The 19174-nt window shown below is 47.0% G+C and overlaps 1 protein-coding gene across 1 annotated transcript in view; it reads right to left on the reverse strand.

Annotated features, from left to right (window-relative positions):
* Positions 1 to 216: 216 nt before the first annotated feature.
* The window catches only part of LOC132322466 (serine/threonine-protein kinase PAK 3-like), a 39109-nt gene continuing 20151 nt past the window's right edge, over positions 217 to 19174 (reverse strand). Inside the window, exons 3-10 of the mRNA XM_059836951.1 lie at positions 11874 to 12008; positions 11260 to 11595; positions 6978 to 7090; positions 6197 to 6314; positions 5412 to 5511; positions 4763 to 4959; positions 1696 to 1833; positions 217 to 317 (exon numbers count right to left, since the gene is read on the reverse strand). Of these exons, the coding sequence (XP_059692934.1) occupies positions 219 to 317; positions 1696 to 1833; positions 4763 to 4959; positions 5412 to 5511; positions 6197 to 6314; positions 6978 to 7090; positions 11260 to 11595; positions 11874 to 12008 (1236 nt within the window). The 3' untranslated portion in view covers positions 217 to 218. The remainder of the gene's footprint in view (positions 318 to 1695; positions 1834 to 4762; positions 4960 to 5411; positions 5512 to 6196; positions 6315 to 6977; positions 7091 to 11259; positions 11596 to 11873; positions 12009 to 19174) is intronic.

Raw genomic sequence — 19174 nt, forward strand, 5'->3', positions numbered from 1 at the left:
GGAAATTCAAAGGAAAATGCCGAGGTTTCTGAAGGGGTCAGAAGGAGGGGAATCTTCCAAATGAGCTGATGTTTCAAAAATTTTATTTACTGACAATTCTACTCTAGAAACCTATACTGTAAACCTACTCTAGAAACCCAAACTACTCAACTATCCTACTCTAGAGTCCTACTCTACAATCCTACTCTAAGCTAGTTATGGAGATAAGATCTTGATTGTTACATTCTTCTTCTCCACTCCTCCTCCTTCTTCTTCTTCACTGAGTTGATGAGTGGTGCCAGGGTGGACGCTGGCTTGGCTGAAGTAACAAATGGATGCTGTCCACAGGGGAAAAAAATACAACAAAGAACAGTGAACCATGACTTTCCAAGCTCAGTGCTTCACAGAGTCAATCAGGATTCCTCTGGGACCGAAAAAGACCAAGAAAGAGGAGCAATGGGACCATCTGCTCCCAAATCATCATGTGCAGGACCTTGCCATCACAGGCAAACCTGGCCCAGAATCCCATTCATCTGTTTATTGTGATGTCTTCATCTTGCTGGGATTTCTGCCCAGCCAGTGCTCTAGAAATGGTGCTCTCCTTCCCTGGGATTTATATCTTTCAGGAAACTCCAATGACTCACTTAGGTCCCTATCCTTGAAGGACAGGCACTGTGCTGATTTCCACAGGGACAGAAAGCAGTGTCTACCTTTCCATGTCCTGCCCCTCCTGTGCTGGGGGGCACCTTCCTTGCTAGCAGGGCCAGCCCAGTGGCACTGGGTCCTGCAGTTCCCTCTCTGCCACACAAGCTGGCAGTGACCCTGGGGCAGTTCCTATCTGCTTGAGCATGCCAGGCAGCAGATGGGGCTGGGACAAGTCCCTCCCAGCTGTCCCTGTTTGCGTGCCAGAAACTCCTGAGGGTAGGCTGGGGGCATAAACCAGGGCCCCTCAGAGGCTCACAGTGAGCCCCACACAGCCCCTCCTGCCCACAGCCAAATCTCTGACCCCTCCGCTGGGACTGGCTTCCTTGGGTTCCTCCACCATCATTTCATGTCTCTGTACCTTGCATTGCTCTAATTCAACTCTTTTGCCATTAGATAAAACTGAACAGCCCACCAAATTACAAGAGTGGACAATAGACACAGTCAGAAAACAGAGTACCTCTCCTCTCAGGAAATGCAGAGAGAGTTAGAGTTACTCAGTTTTGTGAAGAACAGGCCCCAGGGAGACTTTTTTGCCACATTCCAAGACTTCAGAGTGGCTTTGGAGAAAGTGGAGGACATCTTTTTTAACAGGACCAGTTACAATAGCATAAATCTTACAAATGGACAAATATTTTTAAACACAAAGCGCATCTAATCAGAGTAGGTCTAAGGAAGAAGTTGTTTGCCCAGAGCATGGTGCAACCCTGGCATAGGTTGCCCCAAGACCTTGTAGGTGCCCCGTCCCTGGAAGCATTCCAGGTCAGGTGGCAAAGGGCTCTGAGCAACCTGATCTCTGTAAAGCTGTCCCTGCTCATTGCAGGACACTTGGACCAGAGGACCTTTACAGAGCCCTGCCAGCCCAGCCCAGTCTAGGATTCCTCACTGTTTTCATTTGAAGAGCACCAGGAGTGGAGGTGAGGAGGAAGGCGGCTCATCTGATGCCTTGCACTCCAGTGGAACAGGAGCCCATCCCTCAGACCCTGTTCCACCTGCAGCCCCTTCACATTTTACCTGCAGGAGCTCCTTGGCAGACCAGCGCCGCGCCTCATCTCTCTGCAGGCAGCAGCTCAGGAAGTCTCGCAGGCAAGGCGAGAATCGGTTGGGCTGCCGCAGCCGTGGGGTCCCTTTTGTGGCTATCAGGAGTTTAGCCTGGAAAAAAAGGAAACACCAGGCTCCACCTGCTTCTTTCCCATCTGTAACCGCTCTCCCAGATCCCATTGGTTAAGCTCCACTCTGCAGCGGCAGTTTCTGCCCTGGCAGAGACCCAGAGATGACTTTCCTTTACCAACCAAAAACCCAAATCGCGATGCAGCCACAGCTTTTCCAACATTCAGCACATCTTGCCTTGGCAGCTGATTTCATTGACTGACCTTGAGTAATTGGGAACTATATCACCAAAAACACGTTTGCTTCCCTGAGGATTCGGTCCAGGATGACAGGCTTTTTGGAAGAGGGACTTTGCTATACTGACCAATTCCAAGGATTAGTACATGAAAGGCATCTCTGCGGTTCTTGTTGGTCCTTAAGCACAGCTGCCTGTGGTGGTGTCAGTTCAAAACTGGGCAGAAACACTAAATTTGTCTAGTGGTGTTGGGTTAGCAATTTAAGATTTCCCCAGTCCTTAGTTTTTCCCAGCTAATGTGTTCAAGAATGTGGTGGGTTGGGATTTGGTCAATTAGCAATGTACTTACTTCCTGTTGTGAGCTAGGAAGATACAATAAGGAGAAAGTAAAACAGGCTTAAAACTTTCAAAGGGTTTCAAGAAAATGTTTTAACAGCAAGTAAAAGAAAGAGTAATAAGAATCAGAATAAACCCTTGAGATGATTTCTCCTCCCCCTACCACCTTTTTTTTTCTCACGGATAATGTAAAGAAACAAAACCTAAAATTTCCAGTCTGTTTACTACTTTTAAAAAAGTCTTTCTTCAGTTTACTTAGGGAGAAAAGCCCCTCTTGTTAATGTCACGGACTTTTCTACAAGAGGAAAAACCAGTTTTCTTGTGGTTCCTAATTTCTTCATTGATAACAGCTGCCTGGGGAACCCTGGTATCGTGAAGTTTCTCCCATTTTCTAAAAGCCTTCTCCCAACTTGTTTATGGGCCATGTTGATTTATGGGGTATTGTTTTAAAGATGAATTGTTCAAAAGTAAAAGTTTTCATTATCTGTTTTTAAAATCATTTTTATCCCTAGGAACAGAAATCTTCTCCTGGAAGTACAGGACTACTCTTCTCTCTTTCTCTGTTTCAACTTCTCATAAGATTATAGTTACTTTGATATCTGCTTACTTTAACGTGGAGGCCTTTGTTCAATATCAATTTGAGCTTTTAATCTCCCCGTAAATTCATGTGTTATAGGAAAAAAGCCCTTTTTCTTTAGAGTTTAAAAGAGAATTTCAGCTTGAAAATTAAAATATTTCCTCATCCCTCCCATCTAGGACTTAACTTGTTCCTCACTGATGATAATGTTTTCATATTATTCCTTCACATACTTGTACCTTGTTCTTTTCTCTCACTCAAGGGAAGACTGGAGCACTAAAAGGATTAATATTTTACCTAGAGCCTATAAATGGGCAACCTCACCCCAGTGGGACTAGGTGTTGAAAACAGTAGAAACTGGGGCTAGGGGTGCAGCTCAGCTCTAATCAACCAGACCAGAACTCAACAGCGACACGCCAGGGTACCAGAGAGGTAGTTTCTCCTTCCTTCTGCCCGATGGTTGTGAATAACTTCTGCGGAGGTCAAATCCCAGCATGGAGCCGGGCTACTCCCGGCCGGGTGAGCTCAGCTGGGCCCTGGGCTGGGCGAAGGGTTACAAGTAACCAAATATTAACAAGGCCGGCTCCATCTGGCTCCGCAGCACCCCCATCCCCCCTCCCCAGCCACCGATGTTAGGGGGCCGGCAGGCAGCCCGGGAGAAGGGGGAGCCTGACCCCGCGACAAGACCAGCCGGCCCTGCCCCGTAGCAGGGGCCACCCGGCCGTGTTACCTCACTCCCAAGCGGAAGGGAAAGAAAAAGTTTCTTTTTTCTTTTAACATGGGTTTTTCACAGAGCTGTGTCCAGCTTTCCATTGGTTAAAAGCTTTATATCACTTCCCTAAATGTCTCTCAGGTAAAACTGTAACAATTCCATAGAACAAAACTCATCAAGCTTTTTTTCTGTGTTCTTGAAAACAATGGGAATTGGAAGAAAAGAAAGGAAATCCATCAGTTAATCCTCAGGTAAGGAAACAAATATTTGCAATCTCATATTCAACACAGACACGTTAAGATGCCTGCACAAATGTACTGGGATGAAAATGCCTGCTTGGGCATACAGGAGCCACCTACAGCTCTGTCTCTCAGCAGTCTGAAAATTTCAGCTTCCCTTATGTGGCAAAGGAAAAACTTTTCATGGTCAGAAGACGGAGAGGTGCCATGCCTCTGGTCACGCTCTGCTCATTTGCCTACTCAAGTCAATACATTAATGGTAGGCCCATCCCAGAAAGTGCCAGGGAACAAACGGGAGGTTTTGGCAGGCTCTCCCCTCACCAGGCTCTGGCTTGGTGACGTGGAGAATGTGGCTTGGGCTATGAAAGAAACGCGGTCACTGAGGGTTTCAGCAACACTGCACAAGAAACAGAAGATACTCTGTGGCCTTTACACCCTCATGCCCAGCTTTCAGGCATATTTCCCAGTGAGAAGAAACTGCACAGGGGATGCAGTTCCTCTCTATAATCAACTGTTTTAGAAACTTTGTTGGGTTTGGGTTTGTTTCCTTCCTTTCTGGAAAGATAACAGCAGTTGTTAGATGCTTGTTCCCTGTTATTAGGGCCATCTACACAGACAAAAGAACTGGAACCACTTATAACCCAAAGGAAAGTATTGCCTCAGAATGGAGTTTGTTTGCATGTGCTCAGGCTTGAGTTCCCCAACTGATGCAACCAAAACTAGAACAGATGCTGATCTATTGCAGGGACATTTTTAGGAAGGGACCTTGGTGGAAGTAGTTCCAGCAGATGGCAATCGGATTTTGTCCAATGGCACACAGAACATGGGACAGGTGAGAAAGACAGCAGCAGCAGTGAGTATTTGCTCCTTACCGTGACAGGACTTTGGTTCCAGTAAGGAGCTTCGTGATCTACCATTTCGATGCCCACAATTCCAAAAGACCATATGTCCACTTTGGGGCCATATGGTTGATGCGTCACCACTTCAGGCGCCATCCACCAAGTGGTCCCGGCTAGCGAGGAACGTCTGCTCTGCTCGGGGGTGAGCTGAGTAGCGAGGCCAAAGTCAGCTGAGGAGAAAGCAAAATACTGTTTTTATTTTAATTCTGTGCAATTAGGAAACCAAGCAAAAGAATTCCCTAGTAGAAGTCTGAGAATGTGCCGTAGAATCTCCTGGATAACTGTCTCTGCTCGATTTTCCTCAGGGCTTGAGCCAAGGAAGTGTGGCATTGGTGAGTTTAAAAATCCCCGCATTTTTTAGACTGTCTCCAACAGTGGCTTTTGTTCTTTGGAAACTTTAGACTTGTAACTCCATCCCTCTGGAAAGGACACACACAGAGCAATGCCAAGCTTGAGTGCTTGCTCCTTGTCCTACCTCTGTGCACGTTGCAACTCTGGCACCAGCTCACAGTGGGTGCCCCTGCACTGCCACCAGCACCATTTTTGGAGAGCTGGCAGTCGCTCAAAGCAGCCCCACAGCCTAAATCCCTGGAATGCTGCACCTGGCCAAGAATATACTGACCCAGCTTGACAGAGCCATCGGTTCTGAGAAGGATGTTGCAGCTCTTCACATCTCGGTGGATCACATGGTTTGAGTGGAGAAAATCCAGTCCACGCAGGCACTGAGAGAGAAAATAGAAACAGGAGGGCAAAAATTAGTGATGTCATTTCATCACACAAGAAAGGAAACAAAGAATCTAAAAGATTTCCTTTCCCCAGGGGAATGGGGAGTAATGGCAGAACACAGGTCCTTTGAGAGGAAGAGCTTGCTGCTCCAACACTTGCAGAGCAGGACCTTTCTAAGGAAAGGCATGTCAGCTTTTGAAAGAGCACCTAGCGCCTGCTGTTATAGACTGTCCCATGCAAACCAGCCAGGATGACTCCTGCTGCAGCGGGATGTGCTCAGAAGCAAAGAGCATTTTGGCTGCTCTCCTATCCTTTTTAGCTGGGGACTGTGAGAAATGAGTTTCTCTTCTTTTCTTTGCTGTTTGTTTCAAATCCTGCCACCAGCACCTTTGCTTTCACAGGCAAGGAATGCAGTGAAGACAAACCAAAGTTTATGGAAGCAAAATGGAGAAGAGCAAATACAAATACATGAGGCAGAGTGAGAATACAACAGCAGGAGAGAAGAGTACCGGCACAGAGTACAGGGAGTGCAGGGGCACTGGCAGGCCTTGCACTTGAGATGCTTTTACTTGCCCATAGCATTCCAGCAACACAGAAACAAAGCTTGGCACAGGAAATCCCAGGTCTGAGCCCCTGTTTCCCAGACAATCCTGCCCAAGCCCTTGGAAGCACATCTCTGACCTCCCGACTGATGGCTGCAATCTCTCCTTCAAACATGTCAGACTCATTGATGACATCATTTAGAGTTCCTCCATCCATGTATTCCATAACCAGCCAGAGCTCCTCACCCAGAAGGTAGCTGAAAGGAGGAAACAAGGGCATGGAGATAAACATGCATGGCTACGTTGATTTTTTGCTTCCGGGTTTCTTGTTTCCAGGTTCTTTTCAGACAAGAACAGAATAAAATTAATAGACATTGCCTCTTGGCTGTACATTGTTTGCAATCTGTGCAGTCTCAAGGAGAAAGACCCAGCTGTGAAAAGGAGATGTCTTACATGGGCAGGAAGCAAAAAGTGCAGTTTAGTAACAGCCCAGATAAAAAACCTGTCACACATGGTGTTTCTGGAAATAAGCGCCTAGTCTTCCTGGCATGCACAGCAATGGCAAAGAGGGGCAACAATCCAAGAAAAATCCACTTTAGGATGGTTCATCAGCACTTCAGAAACTTTAAAAAATCAATCCCAAAAAAATGTGGAGGCAGTGAACTTAGAGGGTATTGCCTTAGTGACATACAGCTGATACAGGTTTTGACTAATTTTTGAATAATTTTCAAAACGTGTGCCCGGGAAGACTCATGCAGACTAAACCGCAATCTCTTCTCTTCCATTCAAGATGAGTAGAGAAATTCTAGTTAATAGTAATTAACAGCTCTACTTTCTCCCAAGGACCAAAGTGGGTTTTTAACCTGTCATGTTTGCCGTATATCAACGAAGATTCATGGCATAAGACCATGACCACTCACCTGGCTAAATAATTCACAACACTGGGACTCCTATACCTCTTCATAACCTTGATTTCATTAACGGTTACTTGCTTCCTCCTCAGTCCTTGAAGATTAATTTTCTTTATGGCCACCTAAAATGACATGGAAAATCAGTAACTTGAGAAGTCGGTGGCACGAGACCACACTGCACATGGAGTGAGTGATTTTGCAATGACACAGATGAGCTGTGCCAAACTGCCTTGTGATTAGGCACTGCAGTAATTAGGGACTGACATTCCAACAGCCCATTTCTCTGCTCCCTTGGGCCCAGTTCCAGGACACCTGGAGCCACTGACGTTTTGCCTTGTCCACTTGGAAACAGTGGTGTCTCAAGTATCACCCACAAACCTCTGACCACACTCTCAGCTGCTGTTTCTAGGATTCAGAAGAAGTAATCCATGCCTTAATACTCTGTGGATACATCTTGGGCTATAGGCAGGGCTCAGGTCTTTTAGGGACGCCTTGCAGATCTCTCCCTGCGTGCAGTTCCCAAGTGCAGCACTGAAGGTGGCTAGGGAGCTACCAGTAACTTTCAGAGGTAGAAGAAGAAAAGAAATTCTCTTTTCAAAGAAATTCTCATTTCTTTGCTGGCAGCCAGAAATGAGAATTCAGGACTCTGAAGCTGTAGCCCCAAAGAGCAGTGAGGTGCCCTAAGGCACCACTTTTGTTTCAGCAATGGAGAGCGAGTGAGCGCCTCCTTCTCTTAAAGGAACCGCTGCCCTCCGTGCCTTCCTTCCGGCAGCTGAGGAGGACAAAGTCCCAAATGTATTTCATAGGCTGGCCCCAGTCTGTGCTTCTTGTGCCTTTTCAGCACAGCTCTACCCAAAGCTCCAGCCACAGCTCCCACCCACCAGAGTGGAAAGCCCCTCAAGAGCAGCAGAGTCGGCAGGGGCAGATGACATTTACCTCTCCTCCTGTGGCATTGTCGAGCGCTCTACAAACATCTCCAAAAGTCCTAGACACAAAGCAGAAGCAGAGAAAGTAAAAGCTGTTTAGATCTTGCACTGAAAGCCAGCCCACACAGGAGATCTCTGCTGTAAATGCCTAAAACCTGCAGGATGCAGGAGGGCTCTGCAAGAAGAAGGCAGATGATGCATTTTCCTCTCAAGCCCATGGGCACTGGGCCTGTCGCTGAAGCATTGGAGTTTCCTGCTTCAGCTCCTAAAGACAGCTTCCTCTTTCATCTTGGGTTTCACTTTCTAAACCGTGTGGTTCCTATCCTGACCCCTAAGGATTTCCTTCAGCAAACCACGGTAAAGAAATGGTCCTGAGAACTGTTATTTCACAGCTTTGATAGGGGGTAGGCTTCTCTTTCAGGCAAGCAAGTTTCTTCTTTTTTCATTAGTGGGGCAGAATGATTTAGAGACATCCAAAAATGCTAAGGAAATTAACATACAGCTGTCCCAAACTTGAGAGACAAAGAGATCTTGCAGGTCCTGTTCCTTGATGCAGGCAAGACCTCAGCAGCATGGAGACGTCTCTGACAATGCATTCTGAGCCCACTCACCAATTCTCAGCAGCACTGAGAGATGCGACAATCTATCCCCAGTGTCTCAAAATGTTTGCAGTTGGCCTGACTTCACACTGGATAGACATTCCACCAGAAAAACACCTGGCTCATGGTTGTGTAGAAGTAAGTGTAGTTGGACTCACCCACTGCCAATATATTCCAGCTCAGTGTATTTCATGATGGGATTTTCCATGTTCACCATTCTCCCTGAGGGAAACAAAATGCAAGATGCTGACTTTAAAGCAGAGATCCCAGCTTCCAGGAGATACATAAGGGGGCTCCACTGTCTGGGGCTCTGAGCCCTTTCGAGTCAGCTGGGTAACAACAACAACAACAACAACAACACAGGCAGCCCTGCAATGCAGAAACCTTTCACAGAGACTGATTTTGTACCGTCCTTTGAAGAGATCTCGTGACAGGAAACAAAGCACCAGTACGCGCATTCCCAGGAGAGGAGGACATCTTCCCCCCCATTTCAGCAGTTTGCCAAAAGAATTCCTTTCCATTTGTCAACCAGAGCAGCTCATGCTATTACCTATCCCGACGGGGTTTTCAGCATCAGGACCCTCACCTGTTTATGAGCAGGCTGAGCTCAAAGATGCCCCTCTCCCAGCTAAGGAAGTCTCCAGCCTCTGCAGTCCCACCAGCCCTCAGGGGCAGGGCAGCCAGCACAACAAGGCTGGCAAAGCCCAAGCAGGAGCACTGACAAGCAGTGGGAAGAAGCCACAGCCTGCCTGAGCCCCGTACAAGCTGTTGCCCCCATTCAGGACACAACAGGATGGGCTTTGAGTTCAGCCACACCGGGGTGCAGAGCAATGCCCTTTTTGTCCCAACAGGTGATGGAAGACACAGAATCCACTGGGCTCTGGTCTCAGCCCCACCAGGTCTTATCTGAGAGCACAGCACTGGCAGCTCTTATGGGCAAGAAGCAGATTCATTGGGTTGTGCTGCAGAATCACAAAGGACTTGATGTGTTTTCCTAGAGACTGATCTGAGCAGGGCTTGGGCCAATGGGTGGGATTCTAACAGTCATGGGAAAGAGTGGGAATCAGGTATGAAAAAGTGCCATGGATCTGAGGAATATACCCTGGGTGGGCTGGAGGCTCTCTCTTGGGAAATGCCTGCAGTACAGTTTTATCTGATCACACCACTTGGATGTGTCTCTTGGACACATCTTGATAAGCATAAAATTAGGATATTAAATACAGATTGTTATAAAAGTATCTGGTTTTCTTTTGGGGGCACATAGAAAACACCTTGTGCTCTCTATTTCTCCTGTAACCTGATGTTCTTTCAAAGTAGCTCTTACTGACAAAAATATACCATTCTTATGAAAATAAACTGTAGATATAGTAGTGGTAATAGTAACAGTCATAAAAATGACATCAGCAAGACGTGGGGCAGAAGGGCTCATTCAGGATAGCAAAACTAACTCCACCAAAAAAACCCACAAACCAACAAAAAAAAAAGCAAAAACAAAACTACCAATACCAAAACCAAAACCCCACAAAAGAGAAAACTAAACAAAAAAAAAAAACCCAAAAAACAAACAAACAAAAAATCCCCACCAAAACAACAACAACAACAAAAAAACCAACAAAATCCACAAAAAAAAAGAGACAAAACTCCAAAGCCAGTCAATTTCTGTGAAGCTGTTTTGCTCTGATGACTGGTTAGAAGTCAGGAGTCTAAGCAGAATTTAGGAAGCTAAAAATTCTGTTCAGTTTGTCCATCAGCACACAGGACTTGCGTAGATAATTTGCAAGGTCACAGCCTTCTGCTGGTCCAAGAACAATCCCTGATTCAGCCTTTAGCAGAGAGGGAAGCTCAGGCAAAGCCAAGCTAGTCCCAGGTGCCCTCAGAGGCAGCAGGAAAACCCAGAGCGCTCTCTCGCTGCCTCAGAGCACAGCACTTCCTCTGGGGAGTCCTAAATGGCCCTGTGACACCAAACTCAGGAGGAGCATTTGGTACAGCTATGCTGACACCTGCACACAATACCCGGTCCATCAGACAAGAAATACACCAGACGTACCCAGTATCTCCAGGTACTTCTCCTCAATTTCCTGTTTCTGAGCAGCCATGCTGCTGTCAGCACTGGAGATGAACAAACTGCCCGAGCTCGAGTTCCCAGGTTCAGCAGAATAGATTCCTTCAGGTAATGCAGCTGCGGCAGCAGCTTTAGCGCCAGAGCCCATGAGGATGTGCTCAACCTGCAGCACTTCTGGTGGGGACGGTTCCTGTGCCTCATGCAGGCCTTGGGGCTCTTCATTGCCAGACATTTGCTGGAAGTCCTTGCAGGCTGCCTGGTGAGATGTCAACCCTTGTACCTCAAATCAAACAGAACAAAGCAGTCAGAGACTACAGCTTGTCCCTGTCAGCCAGGAGTCACCGACTGTGAGGAAAGGGAAAGAACAGATTGACAAGGGATACAGACAGTTTGTTTCAATCCTCCATCTGGGTCACCATGTTCCCCTGTAAAAACACCTCAAGAAACAAGGAGAGCAGGAACAGGCCAGCAGGAGTTAATTTGGATGACTGCTGGCCAAAGGGCCAAAGGAAAAGTCCCACTATCTAGGGCAGCAGTGGAGATTCAGCACACCAGAAAATGTCCTTCTGAGTGACCGTGATACTCACTACAGCAGGATGGCACTGAGAGGCATCACCCCACTCCCTGCTGCTCTGCACTGGAAAGGCAAAAAGGGCAGAAACCACCAGTTTGCTGACTGCAGTGGCTATCCCTCTTTCACTCACTTGCTTTTCTAGAGCCTGAGGAAAGGGATTAACTTTCTCTCTGACGATTTTCATTTCTTCCTCCAGCCTCTTCTCCAATGCCTTGATCCTAGCTTCAGTTTTCTGCAACTCTTCTTGCAGGTATTCCTTGATGTTCTGTAAACAAGAAGGGAGAGGACGCTTCAGGACTGGAGAGGCTGCCATTCTTTCCCTCACCTGGTTTTGTTGATCGCCCCTGTGCTGATGGAGATTCAACTCCTCTTGAATTCTCCTCATGTCATCCTTGTTCCTCCTCTTCACTGCCATGATGGAACTCTGAGCTACAGGCAGCTCTACTTGTGGCTCTGCCTTGATGTCCTGTACACACAGTGCAGGGCAAGTGACTGGGAGCTGCCATGAGGCTCAGCTTTTTTCCATCCTGCAGCTTCCAAATCCCATTTATTGAGCCACTTCTTTCTGCTTCCCTACCCACATCTGCTTCCAATATAACCCTCGTGTCCTGGTGCTGTTCTCTGCAGATTCCAAGGCTCTGTGCTTCCAGTGCCTGTGGGACTCCTGGCCTCCTCATTCCCAAAAGCTCTGGTTTATGCCCCTCTTCCTGCCCTTTTCTTGGCCACCTGGCCACTCAGGATTACCTGGCCATTCTGCTCTGGCTCTTCCACCTGCTGCCTGAGCTGCTCTTCCTGCTCTCGGGCTGGGAACAGCTCTGCCTGAGTCTGGCATGGCATCTCTGGTGAAGCAGCCTGCTCCTGATTTTCCTCTAGAAGGAGCTGCACAGAGAGCAAGAGATGATGGGTCTCAACTTCCCATATGACCTTTGTGGGCTAAGACTCAAACACTGATGGGCTCACACGTTCCCAAAGCACTGTGCTGCTGCTCTTCTGGGTCATTCTCTGCCCGTGCCAGCGAGGCAGAGATTCCAAAGTGACCCTGGCCCTACAATCAGGGGCCATCTGGGACTGAAGCTCCAACAGCCTCTCAGGCAGCTGACAGGGAAGGTGTGGCATGTCTCAAAGGTCTGGTGAGGGCCTCCCTCTGCTTCTGCCACGTCCTGTTTGTCTTTCAGTAGCAAGTGACACCAAGCCCTGTCGCACAGCTCCATCCTGGCCTCTGGTTTCCTTTGTGAGCTCACTCCTGGTAAGAGACACGTCTAGAGCTCAAGTTCAGTTCAGTCCTGCACCAGCATTCTTGCCTTACTGACATCTACACTCTTGTTAGAAACCCTAGTCATTCAGGAGATAAGGATGCGTGCAAAGATCTTCTGATGGAGGTCACAGAGCCTCTATGGCCACCTCAGTGTATGGAGGAGGACCAAGGTGTTTCTTCTCCCTCTTTTGTCAACTAAGAATTCTGACCAGCAGTAACAGAGACTCTCCTAAGACCCCATTAACAATGCACTTACACACCCCTGGGGATTCCAGTGAAAGAACCCATGTGTCCTGTAACGCCTGGCATGTATGACCAGAGTCACCAAACAGCACCTAGACATGGAATTGTTCCACCTCACTTGGACAGGCAGAAAACTAAAGAATTATCTGGAGACTTCAGAGTAGAAGAGACTGGAGGAGGAAAACAGCTCTGAGGTGAAATCCACCATATCTGGATGGGGAAACATCTCTGCCTGCCCAGAATTGGTCAATGGAAGGTGTCTCTAATCCTCTCCTGAAAGGGATGCTTTAGGTGAGTGTTGCACCCCAACTGCTTTGGAGCAGACGTGGGAAGATTCAATAATGTAAATGTTACATAGCATAGATAGATAGATAGATAGGTAGATAGACAGACAGAGAGACAGATATATCTCACTCTTTTAAATTCTCTTTACTGTCCTTTCTGTTGCTGCACACATCCATACTTGGTAGCCATTGCCCTGATCAGCAGCAATCCTGAGATTGCTCTCCTGTTGCTTCAATAAACCACACTCTTGGGGAATCTGGAGCCTGTAGGTCCTTATGGAATGCAATCAGACCCAGAGCATTGCACTGGGAACTGCACTCTTTGTGCGTCTGTGCTAGTGCAAGTTCTTCTCTTGGACTCAACCACACTGATGGTGCTGAAGTGGCTGTAAACAGAAATGCAGCCTAGTGCCTTCGAACTCCTCTGATCTCTAAGGACCAGCTGGAATGCAAGGGCATTGATTTCCTGCTCAATTCCCAAACACCACACATACTGATTCCCTGGGCTGCAAAAAAGCACGGGCACAGTTACCCTGAAAGTGATATGCAAGGCCTACTGACTGGCCTGGCACCAGAACAGCTCCTTCTGAACCAACATTCTTGTCACAAACTGTGTTCTCATGCAAAACTACAGCATCATCCAGAAGTGACACCTTGGAAATGAAAATTCGAACAGACCCAGACACAATGCTGAAAACGAGCAGGAAACAATGAGGAAAAGCACCTTAACTGAGAGAAAAAGAAAATGAACAGGGCTCCTCTGCCAGGAAAACCAGAAGATAACAGAAAAAACCCAGGGTGAAATCTCACTTTCTGCAAATGGCAAAAATATTTGGTTGCAGTGATGGGATGCTAAAAGTGGCTGATGAGCCTCCCATTATCCAGGCTAAAGCTCTCTGAGCACCTCCTCACTGGCCTTGTGCTCCACCCCCTTGCCCAGCTCCCGTGGCCTTCTCTGCACATGCTCCAGCCGCTCCATCACTTTCTGCTTCCCAGGGGCCCACCGCTGCACACAGCACTCCAGCTGTGGCCACAGCACTGCCCAGCACAGGGCGAGGCTCACTGCCCTGCTCCTGCTGCCCCACTGCTGCTGACACAGGCCACAATGCCATTTATCTTCTGTTACCGCATCCACCATTTTGTCTTCGACAACCTCATCATCTAAGTAGATGTCATGAAGTTTAAATGGAATTGATTTCTAAGGCACTCTGACTAAATTAAAATTGTTTAAGTAAACTTTCCACAAAATTGCTCTTAGTTAAAATATTCCGCCCTATCTGCTGTCTTTAAGCAATGTTCTCTCTACAAAACTGGCTTTGTAATTCTTCAAAGCTCTGGGATGGAAATGACCAAATATCAATCTATGCTTTGTTATTTTTTTGGCAGGCATAAAAATGGATTTTTTTTGGCCCTCCTAGCTGGCCCTCTACACTCTACAGCTACTGGCCAAGCTTTCTACTCACTCTACCATTCATAAACACCAGGAACATGAAATGTTCCTTTCTCACTCACCTCAGGATCAGCACTGCTGAATACATTCTTCAGGTGACCTGTAGTGGGCAAGGGAAAATGAACCAGATGCTGTCAGAAAACTGCCTGGGCTGCTGAATCCCACACAACAAGTCCACCCAAACAGAGATGATTTTCCATTTCACAAAATCTCTGCAGTAGACACATTTCATACACACAGCGAGCAAAGATCAGGAAAATGTTCTTGGTTGTGCCTACACTTGGCCCTGTTTTGCCAGTAAATACCAACATGAATTTGTTTTTGCCATTGAATACAAACATGATCAAGAAAATGCAAATTGTTCTTAAACACTCTGCTTCTCTTCTACCAAACACATAAAACTACTTTTAAAATCCTCTCCCTCAGGTATTTCTTTTTTTTAATTATTGTCATCCATTCATTCTCATTACCATGCTAGAAAAAGTGTCCCAGAAAAGCTTCCCCAAATCCCCCTGAGCTGTGGCACTTCTATTGTGAAACAGCACAGCAGCAGCTCCAGGGATCAGGAGCAGACACTCACTGCTTTAGAGTTTGCACTTCCTTGCAAGGGAATCACTATTTTAGCACTCAGTCAAAGGTCAAGTTGGACCTTGGTCAAATCCTTTCATGACAAAATTTAGAAAGGAAGAAGCTTTCCCTGAATTCTGGCAACAACTGCAGAGTTTTTAGAAGGCCCTCCAAGAAGGTCTCCCAGTCTACATTTTCAAAGCTGTCTCGCTTGTCCCAGAAAACTGAGGAAATGACAGACTCTGCTGCCACAGACTCTCCCGTGGAGGGAAGAGAATCCCTGCAGGTTCCCTTGCAGATGCTGCCCCTGTGGCTACAGACTCCCCCTTTTTAGCTGAGTGTCTTGACAGCAGCTTCACCAAACCAGTGGCATCTTAATGCCCTTTCTGTTTCTAAATCAGAAACTCAGGCACTAAGAAAGGGCAGGAAGACATACAAAAGGCAGGCAAGGTTACACCCTAACCTAAGCAGAAGGGAAACCTCTACTTACGTGCAAAGTGAGTCACGTAATAGATGGAAAAAGAAACGCCATATGCAGCAAAAGCTGCAGTAGCAAGATGATGAATCATTTTAGCACTGTTGAGCAAGTTTGCTGCAACAGTTGGAAAAACAAGGCTCCTGTCAGTGTGCAGCTGCACCCTGACAAATGCCTCAAGCGGGAGGATGCTCCTGCTCTGAGCAAGCTCTAGGGCTGCTCTGACACTCAGGCCTTCCGTGCACCAAGGCAACCTTCTGATGTCATCACAATGACGTGGCAACCATGCCCTGACATCACAAAGCAAACCCTCTCTGCTGGTCTGTGAATTTATGCAAAGCAGTAACCAACCTTTCCTACAGCAAACACAAAAGAGCCTGGGAAGTTCTCCCCTGTCACAAAGCAGCACAAATTCCCCTCATGGGCCAAACCCTGTTCTTCAGGGGATCCAAGAGTAACTCCAAGAGTGCCCCAAGCACCTACAGCCTGTACCCCAACTGAGAACTCAGATGGGAAAAAAGTAAAGGAAACCACACCAAGAAAATAGCCCACAGCATTGCACATACTTTTTAAGTTTTAAAGGTTCATTAAACCTTATCAAAGGCGTGAATAAGGAAAGATTGCAGCGCTTAGAGTCTTCATGACTTGCAGCCACATGCTCTTTAACAAAAAGGATGCTCTGCCTTTTATACCCTTAGCCTCTCCAAAAGTTTTGTCAGTCAGCTCTTTCTCTGCTGACCATTGCTGGGGATTACTTTCTTGCATCTTCATTGGAGGTCAGCTGTTGTTACACCCTGCCTCCTGGTCACAAGCCAGCCCTCCCCAAATGCCCTGACTACCAAGGCTGTTACAAGGGGGAGGAGAAAGAGGACTGTGGGAGGATATATTACAATACCATCACTAGACAGTTGAACATCCACATCATATCTACTTCTTAGTTGTCAGAGCCAACCATTACATTACTCATCTAGAACACACAGAACCAGAATAGCAGCCACGGTTAGCAAAACAGCTGAAATCATCCCTAAAAAATCTCCCCACATATTTGCACATTTCTTGGACATGCCCAGGGCTCTGGTGCATGTACATCTCTGCCTTTATTCCCCTTTGGAAGCAGTCAAACTGGCAGCATCTGCCCGCCAGCAGCAGCCACTCCAGGCTGGGAACGCGACTGGCAGTGCTGATTTCCAGGGGCTTCTGTGTCCCGGGGGAAGCCAAGGCAGGAGCGGTTGAACGGTGCTGGCGCTGCTGCTGCTCTGTGCCAGAGAGCCCCGGCTGGGCAGGGCACGGTGCCCACTGCACTGCGGGCTCTTTCTCCTGCCAGAGCTGGGCACACCTGGGAACAAGGCATGGCAACTTGTGGAGAAACCAAGGGATTTGTGGGGCTGCACTGCTCTGTACATGCCCAGGACACCTGCAGCACAGAATTATAACTCTCAAACAGGTAAACCAGAGGGAAACAGCTGGACAAGATTTCATTTTGACCTTTCTTACCTGCTCAACAGAAGTCTTCAAAATGAATCTTACCAAGCAGGGCCCGATCCCTGCTGCCAGCTCAAGGTTAAAAAGGAGGCAATACTTGATTTCAGCCCTGGGTGTGTGGGGAATCCCTTCCCTAGCACCTGCACACCCAGCAATCTCACTTACTAGTCTGAATCCATGGAAATATGACATATTTAATACTTTGCTGAAACTCACAGGCTAAATATTCCCCCAAATTAGAGTATTTACTGATTGATACTTATTAATTTAGTAATACTTAAATCACTTCTCAGACTTTATTGACATGAGATTAGGAGTTCCCTGAACATCCCTGGTGGTCATTGCCATAGGTTCATGAGGAAACCCAGGCACAAAAGAACCCAGGACAAAACTGGGCTTGCAAAGCAAATTTATTCTATTAGTTGCAGTAGCAAATAATATATACCAACCCCTGGACTCCTAAAAATCCGCTGAGCAGAAGGAGATGGAGCGTGGTGCTCGGCAGCAGGCGCAGGTAGGCAGTGCACTTTCAGGACATCCCGTGGATCAAAACGGTGTGCATCTCATCCTTCTCACCATTCCAGCCAAGAACCAGGCCTTTTACCGCCTGCTCAGGAGTGGAATTTCCTCAGTTTATCACATCAGCTCACACATGGCCGGAGCCTGAGATGAGACCAAAGAATCAAGGATTTAAAAGATCTGGAAGAGTTAAAATTTTAGCAAGGTTTAGTTGGAAGAAAGAGTAAAGCAGGAAGTATAGAAATAATAACGGGTAGTTATTGTTTAGCATATAAAGTAGTTAAGGCTAGGGTAATATATCACTTGCCGTCTTTACTAAGTTTAAAGAAGCAGGATGGGACATGGATTTCATTGTGACAAAGAAGAGGACTGTAGCCTACACCTGGGCCCTGAAACTTCAGCTACAGACAAGGGATCTGAAAGCCTGCCAACAGGTCAAAAGTAAAGATGTCAAATTGAGGAAGACGTCTTGGCCTTCATCAGAAGGAGACCTTTCTCCACTTTAAAACCCAACAACACCTTTGAAGTTTGTGCCCCGTAGGTAGCACAAACAGGAAGGAACTTTGTACTCAATTAAAATCCATTTTAATATAAAGTGGGGGAAGGCGGTGTTAGCTAATGAGTATGTAGTAGGCATTTGGGACTTATATGAATGTGTAAGATATTTTAGATTGGTAGAGAGCCAGAGCCGCTGATTCCTCGCACATGTCTTTAGGAGACGACTCCTCGTGTGCCTGGCACTGTAATAAACATACCACCTTCTAACTTTAACCAGAGGCGAGTTCTATTCCACACCTAATTTGTGACCGCGGCAGGAACGCTTCTCTGCTCCAGCGAGAACAACCGGGCTGTGGAGGTCTCTGGACGCTGCCAGGACATTCCTTTCCTGGAGGGACCTCCGCTCTCGGCTGTTCCTCGTGGGAGACAGACAAGACTGCTGGGACTGTGGATAAAGGGTATGTGTAACTGTCTATAAAGTAACCCCTAAGGCGTATGAAGGGGCAGGGCTGTTCATAAGTCACACAGAGATGTCCTGCGCACGACGTACGCCTGTACAGTTTGGGTTTGGGTCTGGCTGCCGGCAGAAAGGATTTGCTGGGTCAATAAGGACCTGCTAGCAATTCTGGGGGTTAACTGAGCATATCCTGTTTATTGCTGCTATTTTTACTGTGTGTTGTTATTGTAGTTGTGTTTTGAGTGTGTGAATGTTTGAGGAAGATGATGGGGGTGGATGCAGATGTGGTGTATGGTGTGTGTGCTGTGTTGAGAAAAGTGAGCACTCTGTCCCCTAATAAAGAGGTGCCCCTTTCCCGGTGAGCTTGTGTGTGCAGACTTTCTAAAGGCATTCTAAAGAAAACTGTAATAGATCATCTCAGACCTAAGGGCCCTGCAAAACAAGTTACATCCACTTTATTTCTACATCAACTTGCCTCAGGTGAGGCATTGAAACCATTGTACCGTTTGGGGTGTTGGCTGAATAAAGAAGACAGTGATACTTCCATTGCAATTAGTGACGTCATGACTGATGTTAGTGCTGTCAGACATGCAACCTTAAAGAACAGAGCAGCAATTGATTAGGACCTTGGAAGAGGCAAGACTTTTTGGAACAATGGCTTGTAATTGCTATCAGTCATGACTTATGCCTTTTGAACTGACTGGACTTTCACAGCATGAAAATTGCTGTGCTGTAATATAGCAAGGCTTAATGTGAGCAAAAAGGATGCTTTAGGAAGTAATAAACATGGACACAATAGTAATGCTATGAAATGC

The sequence above is a fragment of the Haemorhous mexicanus genome, chromosome Z, assembly GCF_027477595.1.
Source record: "Haemorhous mexicanus isolate bHaeMex1 chromosome Z, bHaeMex1.pri, whole genome shotgun sequence".
Classification (NCBI taxonomy): Eukaryota; Metazoa; Chordata; class Aves; order Passeriformes; family Fringillidae; genus Haemorhous; species Haemorhous mexicanus.